The sequence below is a fragment of the Anneissia japonica genome, unplaced genomic scaffold (genome assembly GCF_011630105.1).
Source record: "Anneissia japonica isolate Jap-2015-1 unplaced genomic scaffold, ASM1163010v1 scaffold287858_len863314_cov180, whole genome shotgun sequence".
Classification (NCBI taxonomy): Eukaryota; Metazoa; Echinodermata; class Crinoidea; order Comatulida; family Comatulidae; genus Anneissia; species Anneissia japonica.
In genome coordinates, this window is record NW_022693771.1 from 362,335 (window position 1) to 383,157 (window position 20,823).

The window sequence follows — 20,823 nt, forward strand, 5'->3', positions numbered from 1 at the left end:
ACCTGTTATTGAATAAATAAAAATCTTAATATATAACATAATAATATCTTATCATTTATTAGTAAGCATTACCCATATTTTGTACTAGAATGACAAGATAATGGTCAAGATTGAAATATACTGAGAGATTCAAATTTAGTTTTGTCTTTTTCAAAAACCAAGTGATGAAAACTATTTCACTTCATTAAAATAAATTTAGCATACATGATTTTTAAAATATGGTTACTAGTAGCTAAAATATATCAATGTATTTAAGAAAATAAAGGGATATAACTGAATATTTAAAATGGGTTTGCTGAAATTAATTATATTAAATGTAAATATACTGTAAGTGCATTTACAATGTCATTCATTGCATATAATGTTAATGAAATGTCATGTACATAATATACTTGGATGTTATATAGTTTTGATAATATAAACATTCAGTGTAGGCTTACTGTTTATCAATCAACTCTTCTTGTTATTAAGGTCATCGATCATTCAATTTATTTGGAGATATTATGCAAATGCATTGACCCTTTGTGTCAACAGCAGATTGTCACAGACAATGGCTATTATTCTGTATTTATTCAGTGTAAGAATTCAAGTATTGAAAATAGAGCTGCTTTTACCTGGGTTTTGTTTGTGTCAGATAGAGTGTGGGCTATGCATTTTGTGAGTAATGCTGTTTAATGATAAATAATAGAAACAATTTAAATTTATTACATTTCCCTGCATGTTTTCCTTACTTGATGAATCCTTCATGAATATTTGTTCTAAACGCTGCAACGTCTAGATCTGGATTATCCTCAACTGAAAATAATGAAATTCATGAAATGGTAACTACTGGGCTAAAACATGAAGGTTAGTATATTTTATATAAAATAATTCAAAAAAGATGCCTTTCAAGCATCATTACTTTGTATTAAAAAAAAAATCTGATTCTAGATATTATTTCAGGTTGGGCAGAATTAGGCAACAAACAATTTTTTTCCTTCTTACATTTCGTCATATTTGAGAACACCATTAAGTCTTACCAAAAATCCTAAAATTGTGTAGTCGTAACAAAGAATTTATAGGGAGAAATGTTTTTTCCCCCATTTCTAGGTCCTTTCTAAATTCTCAATTCTTAAAATGCATATGATTTTGTTATACATTAATTCAAGTCTGCAATGCTATAAAAAAAAAAATAAAAATCATTACAAACCAATTTTGTAAACACTTGCTAAGTTGCCTTTACTGGATTCTTGCCGGCATACAGCAGTTAGTAGTGTATCATCTAGAACAGCACCAGAATCCTGTCACAATATTTTAAACACACACACATATATAACAGATTTATCAAATGAATATATTTAGGAAAGTATAGTACACTTTTTTGCAATGTGATAATATGCTAATGTCTTGAATTGCCTTGAAAGGCAACATGTTAACACTTATTTTTATTTTGCATTGCAGCATGTGATAAACAAATTGAGTACCAATGTGTGCAGTTTTCAATTTCTATTTTGTTTTTGGTGGATAAATACAATGTTCTATGCACAAACATACACACAAAGCAAAAGGCCAGAGCAGATGACAGCAAAAAGTATACTAGCATAGTTATTACAAATGTTTAAGGAACATATTTAGTACCATCCAACGAACCTGAAAATCTGAAGTCTTATAACCAAGTCTATTTTACGGGGAATGGAGTTGTTATGATTGAACAATTAACTTAGGACCTGTTTTATTTGTTTGTTCCTTGGAAGTCATACAAAAATATTCTTGTGAATGCTTTTACTAAAAAGGTCATTTCCATCATTTTAAATTGCATTCTGGGTGATTTTTACATCATATATCAGCCCGGTGTCAAATATGCAACCGCTTCATGTGTCAAAAGGCAATTGTGACACAGTTTATATCTTGATAATCAGATAATCAACCAATGATAAGAAAACCGTTGCTTTCTGGATTTTCAGTTTAAACACACCCTTAGATTTTAGACAATGAGCATCTTTAAGGATTTTATCAATGGCCAGTAGCAATGTCAGCAGGGACCCTAGGGCCACCATCAGGTAACCCTAAAACCCTGTAGGGGAAGAATTCAATTATTTCAGTGGGGAACACTGTTTTGAAAAATCCTTTCTTCAGTCTGAGAGTGACATTTTTGGGTATCTGGAGATGCCTATTCTTAAAATTTGCTCTAAACATGATGGATCTGAGTTGGATATGGACTTTTGCTGGTCCTGCAACTTACCTTCAGCTGTTGGATGATCTCATCAGTGGTTCCTTGAATGGCTGGCAGTATATACATTTTAAATATGTCACTTGACATCGTTGCATTCATATCTACAGCCATCTTAAATAGTTTCAGAATACCTTGAAATAAACAGAAATATAGTTAACACTGATATAAATAGCTTAATTCAAATTTATTACTCTGTAAATGTGAATTAATCCTATAACTAACGGTTGGGAATACAAATATTTGACTAATTGACAGAAAAGAATATCAAATTTATCTAAACTACAACCAATTTTTTTCTTTGCAATTATTATCCTTGTATTTGTATATGATATAAAATGGCACTTGTAGACAAAGAGGTAATCATAGGCCTGGTTGAAAAAGACATGTCTATCTATCATTACCAAGACTGTATTGTTTGACCCAGAATCAAATCTAATGGTAACCTTAACATGAAAGAAATTTGGGCTGTGTAATGCACTGGTGCATGAACACTTCAGTGCCCCGGGCAGTAGCCTAGGCTTGAGAGAGATATACCACAGGTTCCTAAACTTAAAACATTATTGTCTGCATCAAATTCATCTATTAAAGGTAGGCCTATTTTCCAAGAAACTCATGACAGCATGTGTAGTGTACTGCACTACAGAGTTGTTATTGTTGTTGTTATGGTTATAGTCATAACGCGTAAGCGTAAATAACGCGCGTATTGGCAGACGTGCTGTGTCACGTTCGTTGTCATTCTCTTGCTGTTCGGGTTCAATGGCGAGCACATCGTTATCTATACACTGTGTTAATGTGTTGAGTTCAGGGTTCAATAAAGTTGTAAAAGAACCTAGTATGCGTGCATATGTCTTTGTACCTTTCGTGGCAAATACATATCAAAACTGGCGACGAGCGGTAGCAACTTTTGAGTTTTCATTGGAACATGGTGTGTTGTAAGCCATTTTTAGAATTTTGGAACCGGCGGTATTGAGCATTTACTTTTTCGCATTCATTGACATAGCCAAGGCCTAGGAATGTCTACGAAGTTAAGTCTCGGAGAGGTGGGACAGTTTAATAATACGTCTCACCATCAGATAAAAATGGTTAACTGTGAAAGTAATTGTGATGGATATGATGATAAGGTCGATATGGGTAGTGTTAGCTTAGATTTGTATAAGGTAAGCGATGAGCCAATCACTCCTGCTTTAACAGTGCAAATTTTTCTTAATGACAAGCCAATTGAGTTTATTATCGACACTGCTGCACCAGTAACGGTGATCAGCTAGGAAACTTACCATGATAATTTTAATGGACTAAAGCTAACTACATCCAAGATTAAATTGTCATCGTATTCAGGTGATAACATTCCAGTTGTGGGGGAAATTCAGTGCAACGTTAAGTATGGTAATCAGAATGCCACATTACCTGTAGTGGTTGTATCTGGTACGAGAGCATCCTTGTTAGGTAGAAACTGGTTGCATAAAATCAAAATTAATTGGATGCAAATATTTGCTGTAGGGGTACCTGAGCCTAGATCTAGTTCTGATATCCATGTTATTGATAAATTTAAGCCTGTGTTTACTCCACCATCACCGGAAGATAAAATTAAGTGGTTCAAAGCTGATATCAGAGTTAAAGATGGTGTAGAACCTGTCTTTATTAAAGCACGCCATATCCCTTATGCTCAGGTTGATAAGGTCCATGATGAATTACAACGGTTAGAAAGATCAGGAATTATTTCAAAAGTTAAGTACAGCCCATGGGCATCAGCCGTACTTGTAAATAAAGCCGACAAATCAGTTCGACTTTGTGGTGATTATAAACAAACTGTAAATAAGGTAGTTGAACAAGAGACATACCCATTACCTACTGCAGAATATATTTTCTCACGATTATCAGGGGGGAGAATATTTAGTAAGATAGACTTAAAGTCAGCATATCTGCAGTTGGAATTGACTGAAAGTTCCAAAACACTCTTTAACGTTTAATACTGAAAAGGGTTTGTGGCAATACCAAAGATTACCTTTTGGGATATCAACAGCCCCAGGGATTTTTCAGAATGAGATGGACCAAGTGTTAAACGGGTTAGATGGTGTATGTTGTTACTTAGATGACATCCTAATCAGCAGTCCCGATGATGTTAGCCACATGGAAATGTTAGATGAAGTGTTGGGTAGACTGGCCCAGCATAACATTAAGGCTAATCGTGATAAGTGTGTGTTTAAGGTACCTTCGTTAAAGTATCTGGGTCATGTTATTGATGCTAAAGGATTAAGGCCCACCGAAGAGAAAGTAAAGGCTATTAGAAATGCCCCAGAACCAAAGAATGTAAATGAGTTAAGATCATTTCTTGGGTTAATCACATACTATTGTAGGTTCATTAGCCATATGGCCAACAAGTGTGCGCCATTGTATAATCTCTTGAAAGACGGGGTTAATTGGAACTGGAATGAACCCTGTAAGGAGGCATTTAAGGTACTTAAGAATGACCTCACTAGTGATAATGTGTTAATCCATTACAAAAGCGAGGCTGACGTTAGCTTGCGACGCTTCCCCAGTAGGATTGGGTGCGGTGCTATCTGTGATTAAGGATGGTAGAGAACACCCAGTGGCATTCGCCTCTCGCACACTTACAAGTGCGGAGAGAAATTATGCTCAAATAGAGCGAGAAGCCTTAGCAATCCTTTTTGGCGTAACTAAATTTAACCAGTATTTGTGGGGGTGCAAATTTGAACTGATTACAGATAATCAGGCTTTGGTGAAAATTTTTGGACCAAAGAAGGGTATTCCATCATTAGCGGCAGCCCAACTACAACGATGGGCACTAATTCTTATGGCCCATACGTACGATATTAAATTTCGAAAATCAAACGAAAATGCCAATGCAGACATGCTGTCCAGGTTGCCTTTGAATGATCCCGAATATCTTGCTACTGAATTAGCGGTAAATTACTTCTCGGTAACAGACGAATTACCCATTTCCTCAGATGACATTGCCCAAGCCACAAGGGTGGATAGTACATTATGTACCGTTCTACAATATGTAAAGAAGGGGTGACCAAAACAGGTTGAAGATGGTTTGAAACCATATTTTTTAAAGCGCAATGAGTTAAGCATTGATAGAGGATGTCTCCTTTGGGGAGAAAGGGTTATTATACCTCTAAAGTTTAGAGAAAGGATCTTGGAGGAATTACACCAAGAGCATACTGGTATTGTTAGGATGAAGGCTATGGCCCGGTCCTATTTCTGATTTCCTGATATGGATAAGCAAATTGAGAGTGTTGGAAATTCTTGTCAAATTTGCACCAGTATTCGTAGTGATCCTCCCAAGATGTCTATCATGCAATGGCAAACGACCAATAAGCCATGGGAAAGAGTTCATGTCTATTTTTTTGAGCTGGAGGGAGTCCATTACCTTTTAATGGTAGACAGTTAATCCAAATGGTTAAATGTTGAAATGATGAATAGCACTAGTAGTGGTAAAACCATAAATGTTTTAAGGAACTGGTTTGCTATGTTCGGCATACCGGTTGAGCTTGTTTCAGATAATGGACCGCAGTTCCGATCGGAAGAGTTTGAATTATTTCTTACTAGGAACGGTATTCAGCATACATTGGTTGGTCCATATCATCCGGCATCTAATTGTGCAGCTGAGAGGAACGTTCAAATTTGTAAGAAAACACTAAAAAAGTACTTGATTGAAAGTTTACAGGGGGGAGGACAAAAGGTCCCTTTGAATGTTAGACTTGTTAACTTTCTTTTGTCATATAGAGTCACACCGCAAACTGTGACAGGCCAATCCCCTTATAATACGTTGTTTAGGCATGTTCCCAGAATAAGGTTTACCTTATTAAACCCTAAGGCTTCGAGCCATAAGAAACAAGTGGTCACTGCCAGTAAGGTAGAGCACTTGAGAGAATTTGACGTGGGTCAACATGTTGGAGTTAAAAACAATAGAGGTGGGTTAATTAAGTACGTAAAGGGATGTGTAATTAAGAGGTTGGGTCCTCTCACATATTTGGTGCGTGTTGCGGGATCAATACGCTATTGTCATGCCAACCATCTGTTGGCTAGTGTTTCTGTCCCTGAGGTACATGGTGGGTATACCCCAAGGGAAGTTCATGAAAAGCAGCAGGATCCACCAGTGGTAACACATCCTGAGCCTTTGCCAACGCAAAGTTCCACACTCTCCGAAACCCCAAGGGTGGTCGAAAACTCCAGAGTGTGTGAACCGTTTGAAAAAGGTCAAATAGTTCTACCCACTGAAAAACCCCCATTGCGGAGATCCTCACGAATAGTTAAGGCCCCAGACCATTTGAATTAATTTGTAGTTCAAAGTTAGTTGAGGGAGAGTGTAGTGTACTGCACTACAGAGTTGTTATTGTTGTTGTTATGGTTATAGTCATAACGCGTAAGCGTAAATAACGCGCATATTGGCAGACATGCTGTGTCACGTTCGTTGTCGTTCTCTTGCTGTTCGGGTTCCTTGGCGAGCACATCGTTATACTATTCACTGTGTTAATGTGTTGAGTTTCAGGGTTCAATAAAGTTGTAAAAGAACCTAGTATGCGTGCAAATGTCTTTGTACTTTTCGTGGCAAATACATAACAGCATGCACATTTTTCGTCCCTTTTTATCCGTTCACAAACTTCTAGGCCTAATCGTTCAATTTACAGCCATTAATTATATACTTCGTTTTTTTCCTCTCCGACATTCAGTGTCTTTTCGTCTAGGTCTACAATTACTTCTTTGCCTACCTGGACTATGCAATATTATTTCATAAGATTACAAGGGCTGTAATAATACAAAGAACTTGTCTAGAATTGTTCTAATCCTATGCATTACAATGGCCTGTTGCTAAGCTTCAATGGAGCGATGCACCTGCTATGTCATCACAAATTTAGAATGCATACGTAACAAACGTGCATGAGATTCGTAATTTAAAACATGGAATATTATGTAACTGAGTATGCTAAATCAGTTCTCGAATTATATAAAATTGAGAAACTTCTCTTTTAATACCTGAATTATTCTTTTGATTTGCCTCCAATGCCATTAATGGATAGAAGTACAGACCTCTTATTGGAATGTTCTAGAAAATACAAAAGAAATCATTGATTACAAGTCTCTTGACACTATAAGGCCTTAACACAATTTATAACTTATTACATTTAATATTAATAATTATGAAATTAAAAGTTTCACTTGCACTTCATCATTCTCAAAAATATTTAGTTTTTACTCTATTAAGTTATTTCAGACAGCTTAATGATGTATTATTATATCAAGCAAAACAATGAAATTATATTGAAAACTTCTCTAAGACTGTCAAATTTAAACAACTCCTTTAAATGTTTAATAAGTAATAGTTCCTTTTAATACAGTCCACATATAACTTAATTTTAAGTGATCAAAGGAGAATTTTAAGGTTTTAGATGATCACGAATTACAAATTTATAGTTTTTTTAGTCATAGTTCACATATAGTTTCTTAACTTGATTTTAAGATATATAAGGGAAATTTAAATGATATGGTTTAAAAGTAACTTTATTTTTAAAATTTAGTAGTACTGTATTTACTTGTGATGATAAATAACAAGTCCAATTACACCAAACTGTGGGTTGCACACAACATAAAAAAAACTTTCTACTCAATGCTTTTTGACAGTTGAATATTAATTGTTATGTACCTTCTTATGGATTGTCTCCAGTATGGATAAACTGTAATCTGATGAAAAAAACAAGAGAAATTGATCAGAGAATTAAATATATCTGGTAAGTATTCACGTTTAATAATCATAATGTTCAATTACAATTGTTTGTACCTTGGACAAACAAAATTTTATGATAATAATAGCAGGTATTTTATGCACAGGGAATGCAATAGGAATCAATTGTGTAACAATTTCTTCAGCTAATAATGATAAAATTATGCATTAAAAGCGCATCTTTGACATAATGTTTTAGATGCACATGAGAATTGGTGTCATGATCTAAACAACACAAAGATTGATGCTGTTACCTCTGTATTCTAATCCACGTCTGAGAGAACACTGAAGACCGAGAATGTATGGGGACTGATGAAGGCCCAGCTCCTGCAGTTCTTCCATGTACATACACATTTTGTCTAATGGCTGAGTTAAATAATGATGAAAACAATAAATATTACATAACATAGGATCAACATTTTTAAGGCAACGGTGCGGTAGTGGATTATGGGTAGTACTTTTTCTGTGTCTATATTATTTTGGTATGCACAGAAAGCAGCTGAAACTACTGCACAAATTCATGGAATAAAAAATGAATAAACTTCATCAGTAAAATCAAATATTAAAAGTAAATACAAACCATTTTCATCTGGACCAAGTGATCAATGAGAAAATTGCAGCGATTAATATCCTGTCCAGGGAAAGCAGCAGTATCATTGGTCAAGCTTTTGAATAGCCTTACAATAGCAAATGCACTCTCATCATGCCCTTTGGTGAGAAGTGAGATAATAAGGTTGATGGCCTCTACAAATATAAAAAGAGCAAATCATTTTAAATTACAATATTATGGACTCATTCATATTAAAGTTTTACTATAGTATTCTGCTCTAACTTGTGTATAACATATCAAATACACAACCAGAAACATTGTATTATATTATTCCAAAGATCATAAAGGCCAGACAGATCAACACACAGTGATCCACATCACTGTACAATTTGGTCACACCATCACTTTGAAATTCAGACGGAATTTGCTCGTTTTTCTCGACGGCATTCATGATTTAAAGCATTTCCATGAATCTAATTTTATGCTTATTATTAAGAAAAAGCTTGTTCAGTATCTGGATAAGAGTAATATTATACCACCAAAACAATAAATCTTTTGTGGTGGATGCTGAAAACGTCAGCCAGAGATTACACAAATCAGCTGTAATATGGCAGTGAGATACTAACCTGGATGATTCATTATATATACCATTTTTCTTTTGAGGAACTTAGCTCTAAAATATTAGATTATTCAAGCACAGGTATTGTCCCCAACTCATATTCCACCACAGGTATAGGCCTTTGTGTCTCCAGCCTTCCCCTTTTTCTTTCTCACATTGAAAGTAAAATTTAAGCTTTTTAAACTAGGTAAGCTCCTCAAAAAAAAAAATGGCATATATCTGTACAAACAGGTAGATTACTCATAGTACACCCTAAATGTGCTTCTTATTACATAGCATTTATTATATATCTATATAACATGTCTGAACCATAATGATTACATTCCAATACTTCATTGAAAGAAAAATGAGAAAACAATGAAAGATCAATTATGGTATTGATAGGGCTAATACAAGACTTTTATTCCAGACTTTTGATCATAATTTATCAACAAAAATTTATTTTCTAACAGTAACCGGAAGGTCTTGGGTTTCGGATCCCGATAGGGAATAATGTTTTCTCAAATATTATTATCTGTATTTATTACCTGTGGAGATTTATCTCCCTACCTAAATAACCCTCATGTTACTTACGATTATTCATTGTGTACTTCGCAATACATTGTGAAAAAATTAATATTCCTGGTAGGAAAAAAATTATATTGATATAATTCTTTAACAAATTGTGCAAAAAATTATTGTGCGATGGTTGAAATAAAAGTGGGATGCACCCATGGAAGACAAAAAAACTTTATTTTCTAACCTTGTAAAAATCCACCGATAAACTTAACATTTTCAAGAATCTGCAAATAATAATTTTAAAAAGCATTAAAACTGGTAACTTCATTACATATTATTTGAGAAAACTAATATGTACCATTAATAATTGAATAAACACTACAAAAAAACATGGCACAATATTAGATATTTTATTTTGATTCACGATTCAATTTTTTTGCAATAGTCAACAAGGGCTAATATCCGCATAAAATTTAAAGACAAACATACGATGATGATTTACATATTTAGAGTTACTGTGCAAACCCTATCATCTAATAAAATCTTAATGTTGGCCATACCTTAGGAACTTCACTGCCATATCCATTGCAAGCCAGTTTATCAATCACGTTGAGATAAACTTTGTCTGGAATTGTTATACTGATTGCCTTCAGTTCCTCCAATGTCTAAAGTTCAAAAGTAAATGGAAAAAAACAGTAATGTAACAATATATTAATAGCAACATTAACAATAACAAAAAATAGGGTCAGGGGTCAAGGCATATGCGAGTGACTGGAAGTCTTTTTATCATTTTCCGCTGCTAAATTATGGGTAAACATTTTTTAAATATATCTTCCATAGCTATTGTAACATTTGAGGTGATAAAGTCTCTCCTCACTCCACAATCTATCTTTACTATTTGCAAAATGTCTTATACTCCTCCAAGATGGACAAAATACACCTTATTGATTCCTCATCTCCTAATTGCACTGAATAGGTCCTTTTGTTCTATTGAATCAAATTCTTTTTCATTGTCTATGAATCCAAGGCATATCTCCAGTTACATATTCATTAATTTTGCTTTCTTGATGAGCTTGTTTACTGCAAGTGATCCATTGTTGAGTCTGCTCTTAATTCTGTGCGTTCTCTGTGTCATTTTTTTATCCTGATATACATTCAAATATATAACAAGGAAAAGTGAAAAAGAGAAAAGAAGGGAAGATAGAGAAAAGAAAAAGGAAGTAGTAGCACTCACACTTTCGAGAGCTGCCATATCTCCTTTGATAGCATATGCACATAATAAATTGGAATACGTCTCAAAACTTGGCTCCAGTCCGACATTCCTACAAAAAAAAGGATAGAATTTTGCTAGTACAGTTATGATTCCTTGAATTTTCCATTAGGACATACTAATCTTAAAGTAAAATAAAAATATTTCATCAAATTATATTCAATATAATGTTGTTTAGAACTATTGTTGAATTAACTATATAAAGGATGTTATAAAATTGAAATTAGATTTGTACTAGGCCATCTTTTTTCCATCAACAATATACATCATGATTACCATATTGTAAATATATCATGTTTGATATATTTTTATATATTGATTCTGTATATCAACATTAATTTAATATTTTATTGTAAATTAAAAAAAAGTGATCTTATGTGCATGTTTATATGTTGTCCTTGTAATATATACACACCTACAAGTATATCATGTTTAAATACATTCTGTGCATAGATTTAGTAGCCTACCTCATTAGATCAGGAATTTCTTTGGCACTTTCCATGTTTCTAAAAAAACCAATTAGGCCCATGTTACATATAATCAAATTATGAATGAATTTAGTACAAATAACTAGGTAGTGTAGTAATAATCAGATATCAGTTGTAAATGAATATAATATACAAAAGTTAAAAAAAAGTATTGATGAATAAGAAGTGGTATGATATAATTGTATAGGAACAAAAGAATACAAAAGAGTAAGAGGCACATGGATGGTTGGGGATATGGTAAGAATCAAATGGCTATACACTACTATGTAATTACATAATTGCACAAAAAAATGCATTAAAAAAAAAAGAGCAATTTAAATTCACATGATATTCATCAATCAAGAAAGTAGAAAAAAGAACAATAAAAAAAATGTATGGGCAAAAAACAGTCCAGCTAGTTTTCCAAATAAAACATTACAGAAAAAATTCTATTACCATTTGTTGTAAACTTTATATAAATTTTCATGTCATCATCATCATGAGATCAATAGAAACTTGCATCGGATAGTAGTGATCGTCAGAACATAGCTATTGTCTTACCATAAAGTTTGGTAGTCTTGTCAGGAGGGGGTATTGTCTGCCATTATTTATTGCTTAAATGTTTGTCAAAATATAAAATTAATAATTAGGGCACATCATATCCATTTTTGCTCAGGTATTCATAACAGTCATGTTTGTATGTAACATGCATGTATGTATGCACATACTAAAAAGATAACGGCAAAGGCTCCTATTTCTAATAGGAACCAAAATTGAGAAAGTTAAATTTTGAATTTAATTGTTATTTCAGCTCAGCACTGATGATATCACATACCCCGCTTTTGCATGTCCTTCGATCAGTGAGTTAAACACTCCCTCTGTAATAGGAAGATCTTTTGATTTCATAAATTCTAAAATTTTGGTTGCACCATCAATGTCACCCATCTGGCAGTAGGCTGCAATCAATCGTTGATATGTAACCTGAAGACAAGATACAAGGCACAATAATTAAAGTACACTACAAAATGCACATTCATTTAGGTGGTTTCATGGGAAATTATTTCAGGGATCGAAAACATATTGGTGAAAGAAAAACTAATAGGACTTCCTAACCATACTTACAGTACCAATACAGAGGTATGTATTTCGTTATCAAGCTACTATAAATACCAAGTCAAAATGTAGTCAATTCCAAATAGAATTGAAGCCCTCCATTTTTTAGTTTGCAAAAGTAGCGTCGCAAAGAAGCCCATGCGCTTCTGTTAAGATAGCATGGGCCTTTTTTGAGATATTACAGTACACACACTGTACATAAATTTCAAAGCAACAAAATACATTAGAAATATTTATTAGTATTTATTAATACCGGTTAAAATACATGCCACGATACAGATTATTGTTACAGTGGCACTGTTGTTTTATAGAATAGTAGTAATTACCAAAATTTACAGCATTCATTTTGAAAAGAAGCCACCCTCTCTACACTTCAAAACATGATGGCGACATGTATCAATTTTCTTAAATCTAACCCTAAAAGTCAACAATATGATCAGTCTCACAAATGCTTGAAATATTATTAGATTGATGTGTGCGGTGTTATCATCAAACGACCAGAATTACTGGTCATTATCAATATTACAAATAGAAAACTATACACCCCGAGCACCCCCTGGATACTGTATGCCACTGAAGTAGTCTTCATTGAAAAATCTTCAATTAGAAAATAAAATTATTCCATTTCAGCTCATGTTACAGAGCACCTTTGAGACTAGAATCGTATGAATTTTTAGTTCATACACAACCTTAAGTTTGTGACCTTGGTACTATTTTTGATGCTGACCTTTAATGTATACAGAATAATTGGAACCATTACACAAAATGCAATAGAATTAACAATAGAATTAAAATGTACACCACTATATTTAGCTACCAAAGTTAATAAATATAAAAACTTTTTGGGGAAAAACATAATCAATGTACACTCTGGTTTAAAACTACAATAACTTATTTATTTATAGATAAATTCACTTACTCGATTCGGTTCAATCCCCTTTGCTTCCATATTTGCCAAGAAGTCTGTTGGCTGAAACTTATGTTCATTCTGTAGATACACACGCAATAATGCATTGTAGTGGCTAACATCATACAGTGTGCCTATGAGAAAAGAAAATCTTAATTGGTAAATATTCTACTACAGAGTCTTACAAGCAATGGGAATGATAGGAAATCAATGCCATAATGATCTGAATTTTATAACAATGATATTTTTCCATGACAATTGGGTCCGAGTCACAGTCTTTCAGATTACCATGAAAGTGAAAAATGTAATGAATATAATGATCGGTATCAAAACCAACCAAAAAAAAAAAACACACCACGAAATATCCCATAATAACCAAAACAACAGCGAGAAGACATGAGGATCAAGAGGCAGGAAGACCATTAAAACAACTCACAGGAGCTCTAGCAGCAATGGCATCTGACCAGCCTAACCAAAAAAAAAAGAAAAACAAATAAAAAGAACAAAAACAAAGCACCACAACACAATGAAAGAATTCTAGTTGCCATAGGTGGTAAATAATACGGTTCTTGAAAGTAGCAAGCGACAGGATTCAATAACTGATTTGGGTAGTTTATTCCAATATGAAATTGTCCTTGGAAGGAAAAAAAAACCTGTAGATGTCAGATTTTGCACCAATGTGTTTAAATTTGTGTTTGTGGCGAATGCTGGTCATGGGAACAATTTTTTCCAAAGTGTGTGGAACTCTTCATATATATATAAATATACTGTAGGTAATTCTTGCTACTAACTGTCTTCCTTGCAGCATTTGCCAGCCAAGTTGATGAAGCATTTCTAAGGCCAACACAACAATTTTTTTTTTAGCCCTACCTTAATTCAACACTATTTTCACACATATGATTGCCAGTGAGTTTCCACACTCTTGGGCATACACAGATTTTTTAGAGTTATATACCTGTCGCGGCTGCTTCATTGCATACATAATTACGACATTAAGTGTTTAGAATGCGCTTTTTATTACAATAGGACGCGGGCACGTTCCATGCAGCTACTTCATGAACTTCTTTAGGATAGGCCATAGCAACAATGGCCGCAAAATTTCGTGAAAATATTCGATTTTATAGAAATAAACTAATTTAATAATAAAATTTATGAAGTATACGTTGGTATTTTATAGGAATAGGCTTTACAGACGCTGTATTCACTGAGATACCTTATAGAATTCTAGTAATTATATGACTTTAAATGACTTTATTTTCTCCACAATTGCCGTTGAATTGTAAATATACAGTGCCCTCGTGCCGATATATAAAAATCGTAAAAATAAACAAAACTTTCGCATGTAACTGTTGTCTTTAATTTTTTTGAGTTAATTTGCAAAGCTACCTAAGAAATAATTATGTTGTTATTACATTCAACATACTTTTGTTAGGACGTAAGACCTATAATCATTTTTTATTTAACTTTTTCTTCAACCTATTTTTTGTCTCTTTAGCCTGGCAGTGTGCACAGTGCGTTTTCTTTTGCGCTCTACAACCCTCTACGCCGGCGTTCAACGAACCCGTAATGGGGGCCTAGGAAGTCTTTACTTTGTTACATAAGCTGTTAATGTTATATAAAATATTAGTAGGACAATATACAGATTGGTAAATTAAAAAATAAAACAATTCGAAAACAAATTTGTTTAATATAATACATTTATTTCATAATGTGGGATTAATTATGAAAAAAAAAGAATACAAATTAAATCTTTAATTTATATTATTAAATAATTTAATATCCATTTTCATATTTTTTTTGCAAATTATATGATCAAATGTGGGCCTATTATTTTTTAAATAAAATAGTTATAAGTAAATATTCTTTTATTAGTAAATATTAATAACCACAATACAATAAATCTTTTACACAATAAATTATCTAGGTCATACTCTAGTAAATAATAACAATAATAATAATAATAATAATAATAACTTGCGTCACTCTAACAATTTTTTTTGTTTAGCCAATTGGCTAAAGTCAACAATTTTTTTTAGCCAATTGAAGCTTTCTTAGCCAAAATGTGACGAAAATTGTTAAAAATAGGCTCTTAGCGGGAGCATGTGTCTACTGCCAAATTTAATAGAAACAGTGATGTCAAAAGTGATTAATAAAATAATAGTACCTGATAGATAATGACAAAATTGCTTGCAATGCATCGTACCACACACGACCGAGTTTACGGGTAGTAATAAAATCACGTTATATTTCATTTCATTTATTTGTCTCAAACAATTAAAATGTACATAAACAGAAATGGCAAAGAACAATTACAAAAGTACAAAAACAAGAGACAGGACACTCCAAAAGTAAAATCCATCACAGTCGAGTGGACACTATGTCACATCACGAATGTGACAGTGTCAACTTCCGGATTCTTACTTCACACTTTTGTGAATGTGTCAACTCATGCTCACAATGTCAACTTTACGCTTCCGGATTGACCAGGATAGCAAAGTGTCTACTGCCTGAGATTATTTGATAGGCAAATTAATATTTCGAGCACACCAATGAAGAGGTACTTTGAAAGTTTGCTGAATATAGAACTATCACAAAAGTTGAAAAAATTATGTAGGCCTAGGCCTATACAGCATTTTCTTTTTAGTTTTGAACGATATTTGGGTGGGGAGCTAGCAGTGGTTCACTAGACTACAGTATATTCAAAATTGTCTTGGGGCCCAATCGTCTGTCACCTGAAGTTTTTACCGTGATAATCAAGAAAGTACACGATCTACTAGGCCCTGCGGCTAGGCTAGACTTACTTGTGAGATTACTCTCTCTACAACACAAGTATGTAAACCGACCCACGCTGCGCATTCTTAAATTATTACACAAATTATTTAAATATATTTTACGTATTTGACGATAACATGAAATCACTGATTAAATTATTATTAATGATACTAGGGTGTCCTCTTTCAACCACAATCGAATCGGCCCTCATGTTTTAGTGGAAACCCAAGAGCTAGTGGTGCCTTTCGTCTACGTCACACAACCGCTGCCCTGCATCTACCACGTTAAAATCACAATTACAAATAAAAAATAACTTGCGAGGCACGCAATGACGTTTCCAGCAAGATTACTCATACAACCAAAATAAACGTCGCATGGACTTAGCGAAAAATGGAGCTCAAATGGAAAAAACGATGTATTTTACCAAGTATTTTTTTTTTTATTTTAGGCTTTCGCCAAAATGGCTAAAGCAGTTGATTTTTTTTTCACCAATCCAAAATATTTTTCGCCCATGGCGATTTGGTGAGCAGTTAGAGTGAGCCCAGAATAATAATAATACGTTAATAATTATGATTATTATTATTATTATTATTGTTATTATCATTATTATACCTATTAATAACAAGCTACTATTATTAATATTAAGTTATGTCAAACATCAATTCGAAACCATTAATTTACTGCAATAATTCATTATCCATCTTTATTGTGTATTATTAAAATGTGACATACATACAAAAATTGAGATCAATGGTCAGTCGGTCGGATTTTTTTTTTTTTTTTAGTAATTAGGCCTACATGAAATAGGATAGGCCTGAAACTGCAGTCCCAATTATGAAGAGAGTAGGCCTAAGGGCTTGTAGCTCGTAGGCACCACAACAGTTTAAAGAAAGATTTATTTGGCTTCGAAACATAAAATAATAATGTGTATCTGATCCACATGATCACGCACGGGCAGGTCGAGCAAAACCATACTGTTGTTATGAAAAATGTCCAACCAAGCGCTCTCTATGTAATACAATCAAAGTAAACTTTGAGAAAAAAAAAGAGAAAAACATTTTGTTTATGGCCTAAAACCGTAACGGAGCCGAAAATGTCTGAAATTGTCCAAAATACCGCAAGGTAATGTATATGATTTTTGATTCAAGCAACCACTAGTTGTACAGTAGTAAAGAATAGGTTAGCTTAGGCCTAGATCCGATGTTGTGTGCATGTATCATCGTCGCACTCGGTTCTCAAAATTATGCCTTCTATTTTATCAATTTTACGTGTACATATACTGTAATATGGCCCGATTTTGATAAAAATACATGTCTGTTTCGGATTTTATGTTCTAATGTTAATTTTGGAGGGTATTTCTCGAATTTGAATTTTTTTTTTTTTTTAAAGACCGACCCAATTTTTTGGAAAATTTTGGTCGGTCGTGGAGGGCAACACAATATATATATTTATTTTTGTTTTGCCCTAGTCAAACTTACCTAGGGCAGATAATCTGTTGTAATCTTAATGACGAATATGATATTATTAGATGCCAATAGATTGTTATGCATTCGAGCCAACACATTAGCTTGTAAGTTTGGCAAATGCTCGGATATTGTCAAATGCTTTCTATTTTATTCTATTTTTATTTTTATTGTGCATCTCTATGGGTGCATTACACTCAAGGTGCACTTAATGCTCTACAAGTTTTTTTATAATTCCTCTCAGGTTGTTGTTGAGGCTGCCTAGACACTTTAACGCTAGTAGCAAGTTAGTTATCTTTTGGGGAATATAAAGTATGAGAAAATCTGCTTTCTATTTTTTGCAAAGAATGGCAGTACCAACAAACTGATTTCATGCTTTATAGTGTCTAAGGTCATCAAATCTCCATCATAGAATGATGGATACCATGCGATGACTTTTCTTTTTCATTTTATTTGTAATGTGGACTTTGTTAACTGACCTTGTAAGGTCAGGGTTGATTTTTCTGTTGTAAGGACCAGGTTTCCGAAATAAAAGTTTGATTAATTGATTGATTGATTACTCCAATATTACTTCATTCAGTCAAAAAAAATATAATGAATTGAACAAATTTTGAGATAAGTAGAACAGAATTGTTATATTGGTAAATTTGACAGATATTAGAAGTTTGCAATGTTCAGGATATTAGCTTATAAGTAATGAAAAAAATAAAAATTTAAAAAATATAAATAAAATAGGGCTTACTTTCCTTTTAAAACTAATTTATGTGGGGCTATAAAACACAGCAAACTGAAATCCTGAAATATTGTTAGCAGGTGCAGTAGGACTACATTATATCATAGCACAGGCGGGCAAAGTGTGGCCCGACAGCAATTTTTTTGCGCCCCACGGAAATTAATTAAAAACCTTATATGTGCAGCCTGCCAACAACATTGGAAACAGGAAAAACCTTGTTTTTTAGGGCCCGACACTGATAATATGTAAAATGTAACATTAAAACTAAGAATAAAGTGGTGTAAAAGCAGTGCTTGGAGATTTTTGTAAGCTCACTGTAAACTTCAAAGGTTGGGTTCTGTCCTGTGTTAAATAAACAAATTCACTTTGGCGCTTCAACCGATTTTTATGCCCACCCCTGTTTTATAGCATAATTGTGACCTACCTACTTGCATTTTTTTTATACCGACATTACAGATGGCTTGCAGGAGTATGTAATTCATTCATACAGAAATGCATTATCTTACAACAATATCACCGTAATATTTGTTCGGTATAAAAGGGTGCATGCATGCAAGTAAGCATACAGACATCATTACCACAGTCCTGTCTGTCTGAAAGTGGATCTAGATGCCAACTCATTGATTTTGCCTAATCCGAATATCCTTGTTGGTTTTCAAAAAAAGGATCAGAGATCAACTACAGATGTATCCATTTTATTTGTTCTTCTAACATTCCTGGAGACATATGGTAACAGAGCATTCCCAATAGCTACTCCCAAACATTTTGTTTTCAAGCACTTTGAGACTACTTTTAATTGTTTAAGATGTTTCAGAAGTCTTTGCTTATAAAGCAAAAATTCTTTAAAAATAATCAGAATTTTCAAAGTTATTATTATATGATGCAATGTAGTTGTGAGTTATTAGTACAATATATGTTAAGGAATTAATAACACATGTACCAAAAAAGGCTTAAGCTTCATGTTACACCACTACCAGCAAAAGAGAACACGAGTAAAAAAATTTAAAAAAAAAAAAAAAAAAAAAGTTCTTGAAAGCTCAGATGGGGGCAGTATAATAGAGGCAGTAGAACTAATGAAAATCTATCAATCAACTATAAATCAATCAGCCTCATGAGGGCAGTATAATAGGGGTAGTGGATCTAAAAAGATTTTTTGTGGATGCTAAAAAAAAGGTTAAATACCGAGTTGAGCCAGCTTTTCCCATATCTTGTGTGCTAATTCTGAACGTTTCTCAAGCGGCATTTCAGGTAATAATGATCCACAGCTTCTGATCAAGAGCAAGGCCTGATTTGGTGTTGCTACTTCTAAAATTAGAACAAAACAAATGTTTTAAAAATCTTTACATCTACAGTATCCTACACTATACGACCTTTTAAGACCCATTATAGGGTGCTGCTAGAATTTGCATAAATTCAGCATAGCCAAACTTCCCACTTGTGTAGACTTCAGGCATGCGTGATGCCGGATTCTAGGGGACAAAAACATGTTTACCTACGTCAATAAGCATATGTGTAGAACCAATAATTACATCAGTATAAGCAGTACACTCAGGTTTTATTAAAAACTAACAGGGTTTAAAAACAATAGATGAGTTTCATCTAAGTTCAAGTAACAGACCAAATCGGCGCCTCAAGCTATTACCGATCATGTGACATATAGTGGGTAGTAAATGAAAACAGACCACATCGCAAACCACAGTGCACTCAGTTTAGACATAGTAAATACTGTAGAGGAAAATAAAATGTTTTTTAGACAGCCACCCAAAGTAAAGTAAGGCTGTGTACAGCAGGCCTCAGGGCTCGATTTAGTACTAGCCCGGCGTACATTGTCTAGTAAAAACCGCTCCTGGCTAGCCTATTTACTTCTCATGTTGCCCGGTTGTCTAGTGGAGAATTAGCATTAAAAAAAAACGGAACTTTCGAGACAATCCCTGCGCAGGAGGTACCGCAGCCCAGAGAGTACACTCTAGCTAGCTTTCAGCTCTCCACATGCGTATTGTTTAATTATCAAGATGATCCCCAAGTCATTCCTCAACCAACCACTACTATGTGGATGCATGTTGGATGGCATGTTATCTTTCTCTATAGAAGATCGTTTGATCGTTCAATCTGGTTAATTTAGGTAGTTAGAACATTTAATTTAATGTACTACCTTATATTCATATTATTTTCTCATAGTGATATTTTTAAAATGTTCAACTTTCAATAATTAAGTACTTCAAGGCTCTAGGTAGGCTAGGCTAGCCTAGGCCCTAGGTCTTGTCTAGGCCTGGGTAGCCTAGCCTAGCCTAGCCTGGCCTAAGCAAGATTTATTGCCATTGGGGGCGAGTGACTTGAGACCTAAAGATTTAACAGGTGCATTGTTTTGATTGATTTCTGGGCCCTTTGTTAAATATTAGAAAGCCAAATTTATAACCAGGGAGATGTAAAACATGCTCATCTGTCCTGTCCCTGTTATAACCAGAGTCGATTT

At 33.7% G+C, this 20,823-nt stretch overlaps 1 protein-coding gene across 1 annotated transcript in view; it reads right to left on the minus strand.

The window, feature by feature from the left end:
• Positions 1-727: 727 nt before the first annotated feature.
• The window catches only part of LOC117100923 (leucine-rich PPR motif-containing protein, mitochondrial-like), a 33,370-nt gene continuing 13,274 nt past the window's right edge, over positions 728-20,823 (minus strand). The window contains exons 3-16 of the mRNA XM_033240768.1: positions 19,533-19,655; positions 13,395-13,516; positions 12,198-12,343; positions 11,363-11,401; positions 10,860-10,947; positions 10,186-10,290; positions 9,870-9,909; positions 8,539-8,702; positions 8,213-8,324; positions 7,881-7,918; positions 7,214-7,283; positions 2,222-2,343; positions 1,190-1,280; positions 728-795 (exon numbers count right to left, since the gene is read on the minus strand). Coding sequence (XP_033096659.1) covers positions 728-795; positions 1,190-1,280; positions 2,222-2,343; positions 7,214-7,283; positions 7,881-7,918; positions 8,213-8,324; positions 8,539-8,702; positions 9,870-9,909; positions 10,186-10,290; positions 10,860-10,947; positions 11,363-11,401; positions 12,198-12,343; positions 13,395-13,516; positions 19,533-19,655 — 1,328 coding nt within the window. The remainder of the gene's footprint in view (positions 796-1,189; positions 1,281-2,221; positions 2,344-7,213; positions 7,284-7,880; positions 7,919-8,212; positions 8,325-8,538; positions 8,703-9,869; positions 9,910-10,185; positions 10,291-10,859; positions 10,948-11,362; positions 11,402-12,197; positions 12,344-13,394; positions 13,517-19,532; positions 19,656-20,823) is intronic.